At 42.9% G+C, this 9275-nt stretch overlaps 1 protein-coding gene across 1 annotated transcript; it reads left to right on the top strand.

Annotated features, from left to right (window-relative positions):
* Positions 1 to 8328: 8328 nt before the first annotated feature.
* Positions 8329 to 9003, top strand: LOC309876499 (claudin-8-like; the record flags this gene model as incomplete). Its single annotated transcript, XM_082756854.1, has 1 exon — positions 8329 to 9003. One exon carries the CDS (start codon positions 8329 to 8331, stop codon positions 9001 to 9003), a length of 675 nt encoding a protein of 224 aa, XP_082612980.1.
* Positions 9004 to 9275: the final 272 nt, after the last annotated feature.

Genomic DNA, 9275 nt, shown 5'->3' with positions numbered 1-9275 from the left:
CAGGGGAAAATTGAACATTTTCCCAATGAGGATAAATTTAACTTATCTGAGGAGATGCAGTGTCATGGTACTAATAATGTTTCAGGATGATTGCTGTATCTCTGAAAAGTATTTTTGTTCAGTACTTTCATGAAACTATAAGTGCAGAGTGCCAGCTGAACATGTGCCATCTGATGGCTTACATTTTAATAGACCAAATTCAAATGTGAGCTCGCTGGCATAAGCTTTTAGCACAAATCTGGGAGAAGGTGATGATCTAACAGGCACAGTCGGGAAGGCTGCAAACAAATACAAAAGCCATCACCAAATGTGCAGATGCATTTTGCTTTGCTAAAGTCCTGTTAGTGGATGTTCTGTAACATCATCAGTCCGACTTGCACTAAAAGGAAACAAAGACAGATTTGGGCACAGACCCTCACCTCGGCAGTGTCCTTTCCACCTTGGTATGTAGGGAGCAGCCAGACCAGGGAATGGGGGAGATGAGAAGCCCTCAGAATTGAGCAGTCAGCATGCGTACATGGGATACAGGGGCCAAAGATGTATAAGTATGAATGAGATAAATGACAGTTTGGGTATGTACCTGCAGCTTTGTCAGAAAGAGAAAAGGGTATGGACAGGTAAGGGGATGGGAAGCTGAAGAGCTGCACCCCCCAGGGGTTTGTAAGTAGCCACAATTTCCCTCTTTGGGTCAAGTGAAAAAACTAACAGCCTAGCACACATCAGCCTCCCCAGTTTGCCTTCTTTCCCTTCTCTTCCTTGTCCTTGTTTTCAGTTGTTCTGCTAGCCCCAAATCGCATCTTACCTTTTCTTTTTACCTTTATGCCTTTCATTGAGCAAACAACTTTGTGTTGAATAAGATGAGCACTGTCTGGCTAAGATGTCCTTTAAATAACTTCTTGCACGTTTGCTTAAATACTGTGAATAATACTTAACAGTCAAGAAAGTTCTTCCTTTTTCTTGCCTCCACTCACCTGTTTCATCAAGAGGTTGTTCCATTTAGGTATTTCATGGTGAATTTGTGAAGATTTATTGTGCAGCACCCCAACTAATTTAATAGTATATTGATCTGTGAATAACATTGCAGCTGGTACACGTTATCTTGATCTTGAAGTGTTTTGGCATCATTAAGCGTGTTGGTGTTGATGTTCCTCCATGAGCAGATCTCTTGCAGGCTTCAGATGGGGTCCTACATGGGAGAGCCTGGTCTGCACAAATATTGCCTACCCCTGGCCAAGTTACTTACAGATGCAGCAGCAGAAAGTTGATGAACGAGGAGAACTGGCAATAAAGGAGAAAGTTTTAACCCAGAAATAAACTGTGAAGTGTGGCTGCACAATCAAATTGAGGAAGAAGTGGATAAGGGAGAAAACTTTGAAATCACTCTTTATATGGTGTTTTGATCCTTCTTTCAGATTTTAAAGGCTTTTTAGTTATATATACCTGCTTTAGATGCCTTTTTCTAGCTCTCTGCTGACAGTTATGATGTTTACAAAGAGAAAGCTTTATCCCCTTTGAACTTTAGAAAGTGCCTCCAGGTGGCTTGCACCCACACATGAAGGGTATTTAGAATATGAATCTAAGTTTGTTCCCCTGGGCCAGCACTCAAAACAACCATCACTGTGCTCAAATAAATGTTCCAAGACTGGATTCCTGAGCTGTACTAATTCCTGATCTTGCTGCATTCACGTAAAAGACAGCAAATGTTTGCTGCCTTCCATTTTCACAGGTGATGGGTTCTCATGCATGGAAGCAGCAGCTCCATCCTTCCTGCCCCAGCAAGGCGGGACCTTGGCCAGGGCAGGGAGTGAGTGGAAATAGTTTGCCAGTAGCAGGTGCCTCCATCATCTCACTCATCCCAGGGTTCATGGCGATTTATGAATCGTGGCGGGTGGGAGCTTGCAGCAGGCATACGCTGTGTAGCAGTGGGCTCCGTGATCTGCAATGCTATTGCAGGCTCAGGGGGCTTTGTTTGTAAAGCAGCTTGCATATTTATGCTGTCTCTCCTACCATCAGAAACACAACGTGGAGGCTGTACAGGAAGCGGAAGGGCTTATTAACACCAGAGCACAGCTGGACATCTGAGTGGGCTTAGCATGGAAGAAGGGGTAAGGTCTGGATGTGAGTCAATGCTGCGGCATCTGAGGCCGAAGAGAGCGCAGGCACAGCTGCTGAAGGGAGCGGCAACGCCAGCAGCACCAGGCTGTGCCTCGAAAGATTTGTGGGAGCACTCCAAAAACCTGCCAGCTGCTGGCTTCTGGCACGACGCGTGTGTCACATTACTGGGACTGCCATACAAAGGCTAAAACTATAGTGCTTCGTTTGGCCTGCTTGAGGATATTTATTGTGTTACTATTTTGTCTGTTCTTTTTCCAGAAATCATGCCAGACTGCTATGATCTGTTTTTGAAGATGTTATTTAGCTCATCCACAATAATCCATCAGTGCTAAAGCCAGGTAAGCTATTGCAGAGGCAAAAACATGTTAAAAATTTTCTGAGATTTCTGAGCCCAGATTTCTTTAGCAAGAACAAAAAATGGAAAATCAAGAAAAAGAGCAAGGACACCTTTCAAGAAAACAGAAAACTAGAATCAGGTAGCATATGCTGTTTATTTTTCTGCTAGGTCTTGACACAGCATCCTTACCTCGAGCAAGGATGTGCAGATTTCATGGGCTGTAGCTCAACTGCTACACCAAAGAAACAACACTCCCCCTTCAGCATTCTTCTGACTTCACACACCGCATGTTTTAAATTCGTGATTTTGCTTGCCTGAGTCCCCTCTTCCTTCTCTCCCCTTAGGTTACTACAAATAACTGCAACTTTACTGTTGTCTCAAAAATGCGAAACTGTGTCTACAATATATACATGTATGTTATCATTACAATGATCTTACTACACCAAAACATTATTAATTAGGTTGAAAACAATCCTTATGTTCTGTGAACATTTCCACTGTGTGACTCTCAACATTGATTCTATGTGAGCAGGTAAAACTAAAGTTTTAGTCTTAGTTCCACCTGTGAAATCCTGCCACAGTTGCTGAGGCATGTGGGATATAACAGAAGACAAGCGTTGGACAATAGTTTTTATCTTTAATGAACTATCATGTCACACTTGTGAAAGTCTTATGATTCAGGATGGGCAGCCCTTCACAGCAAGAATGTCAGGAATGCTAAAAATAGAAGCCTGGGGAGCTTTTAGAATAGAAAGTTAAATGTAATATGGTGATGCTTCAACTGGGCTGGAGCAGAAATGCCACAAATGATAGGTTTTGACTGGAGACATGAAACTTTTAATCAAGTCAACTTATGTTACATTTCCTTTCAGAGAAGGTCTGGCACCTGTAAATTGTAGTCTGATTGCAGGAGATGCTAGAGAATGTGGCTAAGGCCACCACCTGAATAGAATAAACTGGGATTTAAATTTTATTTCAAACACATCAATCACATAACTTTTTCTCAAAACATTGAAGTTATATTAATCCCAGGCCTTCATATACATGATCTCTTTATGCATGGAAGAAAAAATTGACTTCATGCAAAATACTTCAAGTTCCTACTCATTTCACAGCAGAAGAGTGATGGGTGTCAGTGAGCGTAAGCTACATATCTCAAGGCAGAAGTCACCTTCCTGATGTGATCCCTTCCTGAGGATGGAAGATCTCAGTACCAAGTGCAAGAATCTGGGGCCAGAAATGCCCTACAACCTCCTCAGGGCCAATCTCTCCTGGTGCAGAATGATTCTCTGACATCTACCCGTGAACTTTACCTGGTCCATTTTTTCATGGCACCAAGTGGTTAGTTTTCCCTCCCCTTCTTTAGTTTAGCATTCTCTGCTGTTTGTTCTTATGAAGATTCATCAACATGAGTAGGTCAGTTCTTTGTTCAGGTACCCAGCTCTCTATGAGGTTTCAGCTATTTCTAAAGGCGTACCGAGGCAGGTAACATAAGAAGTTGTTGCCTCTGATGCTCTCTTGGCATTGAGTATCTTCAGAAATACTATTTTTTCAGGATTCTGCATGTCCAAATCCCATATGCCCCAGTTCCAAGTTAGGCAAATTTTCTGCATTAACACTTCACAAAACAAACAGAAGTTAAAAGCAGGGAAATTGAAATTTCTGCACCGCATGTTAATCCGAGGGGAACATCATCACATTGTCATGGATTTTATATATGGGATTTAAAGCGTGGGGAGCAAGAGAACCAAATGTGTAAAGTTATTTGGGATATTAGGCAAAAATATTTCACAGAACAACTATCTGCAATGCTGTTACATTACCAGCCAAGGCTTATTACTTTTTGCATTTCTGTGATTATGCCATTTGCTATCTAGACAATGGTCTCTTGTTAGCAGCAAGTGATGGGGAGAAGGATGATACAGAAGTAAAAGCTACCTCAATTGAAAAGAAGTGGCTCTTCATTGAAGCTGATTATGAATGTATGTGATTGTTTCTGTTTGGAATAGATATGCTGAACTGGCTTTTCATGTTCTGCTGCATTAGGTAAAAGATCTTGGAGCAAAATAAATGTCAGGTGTACCTGGGGTGAGCCATAGAGTAGTGCATATCCACTGACACAGTAATAATAGCCTTCCAACAAAGAAAATGCTGAACAACTTGTCCGACATCAACACTTCTCTGTTTTCCATAAGAGTATCAATAATCAGGATTCTTTGCAATGTGTTACTGATGCAGGGTGAGATTTTCTGAGGTGCTGAGCAACCAATTCTTCCCCCTCTTCCCACCTCCCCCTCAGCATCAGCAATTGCTCTTAGCACTTCACAATTCTGGAATTAAAACACTTGCTATTTTCTCAGGAAGAGGAAGGACATTATGCTCAAAACATATTTTTTTGGTGTGTTTTATTCCATAACACCTTTAGTGGTTGAAAATGGGTCGTGACAGGGACTTGGGGGCTGTGTTGCCCCTGTAGGGAGTAGTGGGTTCCCAGAGAAACTGTGAGAAATGGTGTTAAGTGGCAGCTGAGCTAATCACAGGGTTATCTCCTCACTTCATCTCCTTCCCAAAGTGTAAGTTTTCTTCTTTTTCAGAAGAAAAGCCATGCAAGAAGGGTGAGAAATCCCTTCTTGCTCCCACACAAGGGGATTTACTGGAGAAAGGTGCTATTAGAGTGAAGAAGGGACAGAGAAGCAAATCGTTCTGAGGTCCTATTTGTTTGAAGCTAACAGACAAACCAAGCCCAGTGCTGAAACGTTACCCATTTTCTGCTCATGGAATGCTGTCATTGCTTTAGGTCTCTCTTACTCACCAAAACACAGAATGAGGAGTGCCTGCAGCTGGCTTACTCACCCACTCTGGAGAGGAGAACGGGGAAGAAGGCAGATCTGGGAATACAGAGCTGGGAACTACACAGGTCACATAGAAAAGCTTGGTACTGAGTGTGTGGATACTAATACCTTAAGTTGTGAAAAAGGAGAGGAGAGGAGAGGAGAGGAGAGGAGAGGAGAGGAGAAAGGAAAATGGTAAAATGATAGGTGTGTGTATTTATTTTATAACAAAATGGATCAGATCCTTTGGCCCATGGTAAAATCACAGATATTTCTGATACTTCCCTGTATTAAAACGGCATGTTTGAATACAGACAAGAACAAAGTGAGATTCTTGACTTGCTCCCCTTCCTGTGTTTTTATTGTAGACAAGCAGATGCAATCCATAATGCTCAATAAGATTTCCCCACATTTCCTTTTGGAAATGGTTTTAACTAAGATAAGGCACTAAAATTTAATCCTCCTAACAATGTGCAAATACTGAATCCTTGGCACAGACACAATCTTGCCATGAATTTATATAGGAGCTTTAATGGTTTTGTAAATTAATCAATAACGTGGTTAAATTATATTTGCTCAGCTAATTATTTTCCATGTCCTGTAAATTAGAACTTCAGTAGTCTTTAAGCAGTATCAGTCCTGCTGCTTGTCTCATATTTGTGTTTCTGTACTGGTATGTTATTAAAGTGCTTGTTTATTTGTTCTGATACAGACTCGTAGCTTTTTCTTTGCTGTCTGGGTGGCAGCCACAGGGCTGCAAAGCCATGTGATGGTATTTACATAGTTATATATTTAATATACCAAATTCATTTTTGCAGTGTCAAAATATTGTGCATTTATAACCTCCTCAAAATCCATCTTGTATCACCCTTGGGGGAACTGGATTTAACCACCTTCTTCCCCCAGGAAAACAGTGGGACTTTTCTGATGACTGAAAGGGACCTTAGCCTCATGGGTTGAAGGGCACAGCTTCAGGCGTGGATGTGATTTGATGGCATCCAGATAACTATTATTACCTGTTTCTATGGCTCAGACTATTCAAGAGTCTCTCCCTGCTCACTTTTCCTGAAGTCCTGTACCCAGACGCCCATTGCTTATGGGTCAGTATGACAGGACTAGTTGGCAGCATGCGAAGCATCGTTGTGGTTCCAGTTACACAAATCCAGAGCCTCTCATGCTGCAGGAGCAAACCCCAAAAGCAAATTTCTCTTTGGCTTCTCATCCAGGAAAATGCTTTTGGTGCTGCCATCAGACGAACTGCACTGTTCAGAGCAAGACATTCGGTGCCTTTGCAATAGGAGAGGCACAGAAAAAGCAGGCTTGATTTCAGAGATAGGAACGAAACCAAAAGGGCATAATGAAAAGTTGCCTGACTGCAAATCAGGGCTCAGGGGACCAGAAAGGAAAGGAGAAGATGCCTGCCTTCACCCTTCCAGTATGGCTTTATAAGCAGCAGACTGCTGCAGAGGTTGGAAAAGCAGGAGGTTATGAGATCCAAACTGAATATGGAAAGATTTGTAGAGTGCTTCTTACTTTTGCCTGCCTCCTAACCATACTTCTACACACTAACACAGAAACACGCTTAGGGAGTATAAAATATTATATGTAAGCGGGACTTTTATCTTTTCCCTATCTTTGATATGCCAACAAGCTGGCATATTTAGCACTGCACTGCTCTTTTTTTTTTTTTTTTTTTTTTTTTTTTTTTTTTTTAATTTCAGCTTTTGAAGATATAAAATGGCAATGAAAGAAATAGAGGGAAGAAAGTTCAGATGAATAGCAGCCGAGTAGTATTTTAGTGTCTATCTAATTATATCCTAAATTGATCTATTACAGTATAAACTAATTAGTCCTTGTCAACATATGGAGTATACTATTTTATAACAAAATATCTTAGTTTATGCCTAATTTTTTTATTTTTTTTCATGTTAGGACACATCTAGAGATCAAGCTGAATATTTCATGCATATATTCCTAGCTATATGAATTTGTAAAAAGAAACTGCTATTACGTTTGATTTTTTTTTCTAGATTTTTGACTGTAGTTTCTACTGCTTTGACTTTCACAAATTTCCACACCTGTCGTTTTCCAAGATTGTCTACGGTTCACTCAAGAATTCTTGAACAAACTGTTTACCTGCTATTATCTCCATAATTATTATGATTAACTTATACTTTTATTTTTAATGATATTTTTCTAAAGTGTTTGTACATGGATAGCTGTAACAGGCTGCATGTGGATATCTCCAGAAACTATCCGCACACACTCTGTAGAGCAATAGATATGTATGAAACTGTATATGTAGACAAGTATTAGCAGGGCTGAGGTCTCTCATTGTTCCTTTCTAACTCTTAAATGGTTCTTTGCAGCTCTGACTATTCTCCATGGAGCCATCCGTTTCAGGTTCAGAGCCACTTTATCCCTTTGATTTACTTTGTTCCGTGATCTTCTCACAGCAGCACTCCCCTCCAGGCTCCAGCACAAGAGCACTTTTGCAAGCAGAGGCCCTGTGGCAGGGTGGGTGGCTCTGCTTTCCTCCTGGCCTGCTGCCACCACTCCTGCAGGAACCTGAGCTGAGCAGGGCTCAGAGGCAGAAATTTCCTGTGCATGCAGCGTAACAGCCTCACTGACTGCACCGGTGCACACACGGTCTCCCTGTGCAGACCAGTTTTTTTTTTTAATAAGCAACTTCAATGCAAATGTACCTTCCTCAGACGGTGCATTTATTCTAAATGGCTCTTGCTGGTTTACTCACACCCTGTCCTGTCTCTTGCTTTGGGAAGCTGTTCCACTTGATCGTTCGGTCTGCCTCTTTGAGTCAGTGGTGGCAGGGGAATTATAAAGGCGACGAAGGCGCAGCCAAGTCCCAGGTAGCGCGTGCCAGATTTAAGCTGATTTAAGGTTGTGCAGCCTGACTCTGAAACTTTCTTCGCACAAGGGACAGCTACTTTTGGACAAAATTGATTTTTTTTATTTTTTTTTTTGTCATCAGTGTGCACCTGGCAGGGTGAACCTGTTGGGTGTTGCACACCTCTCAAAGGCAGCATGGTTAGTGGGGCTTTGCAGGTCGCGGGGCTGCTCATCGGAGGCATTGGCATGATCGGGACATTCGCAGTCACGGGTATGCCCCAGTGGAGGGTGTCTGCCTTCATTGAGCACAACATCATCGTGTTTGAGACCATCTGGGAAGGCCTGTGGATGCACTGCATCAGGCAAGCCAACATCAGGATGCAGTGCAAGGTCTACGACTCCGTGCTGGCCCTCTCTGCGGACCTGCAGGCATCCAGGGGGCTGATGTGTGCTGGGTCAGCGCTCTCCTCCCTGGCGTTCCTGGTTGCTGCTGTTGGGATGAAGTGCACGCGGTGCAGGCAGAGCAGCTGGCCGGCCAAGGGCTATATTCTCTTGACGGCTGGGCTCCTCTTCATCCTCTCGGGTGCCATCACGCTCATTCCAGTCTGCTGGGTTGCCAACACCATCATCAAGGACTTCTACAATCCTGCAGTCAATGTAGCACAGAAAAGGGAGCTCGGTGAGGCTCTCTACCTGGGCTGGGTGGCTGCCTTCTGCCTCTTGGCAGCCGGAGCCATATTCTGTTGCTTCTGCCACTGCTGTGAGAAAACCAGGAGCTACGGCTACTCTGCACCACCCCACTACCCGCTGCACAGCCAGCATCTGCACAGGACCACCGAAAGCTCATACTCCAGGAGTCAGTATGTCTAGATGCCTCCTGCCTTTTCCTTTTGATTTTTATTTTTTAAGCATTCAATCTGCCTGGATGTACTTCAGCGTTCACAGGAAAGGACAGCTAGAAAGCTGGTGTTGCCTCCTGTCCCGTGACTGCTGCTGCATTTTGAAGCTGCTGTTACCCCAATTGGGCTTTGCTGGGGCTAGTGCTGCAGCACGTACAGCTGTAATGACAGCAAGGTGACTGTTGAATGCTGTTTTAATAGTAACTTGGAATAGCTTTGGGGTTGTGTGGCTTTGCTGTTGTT

The sequence above is a fragment of the Aythya marila genome (assembly GCF_965140915.1).
Source record: "Aythya marila genome assembly, chromosome: 1".
Lineage (NCBI taxonomy): Eukaryota > Metazoa > Chordata > Aves > Anseriformes > Anatidae > Aythya > Aythya marila.
Note: the sequence above shows the minus strand (reverse complement) of the source record. Positions and strands in the feature narration are given on the sequence as shown.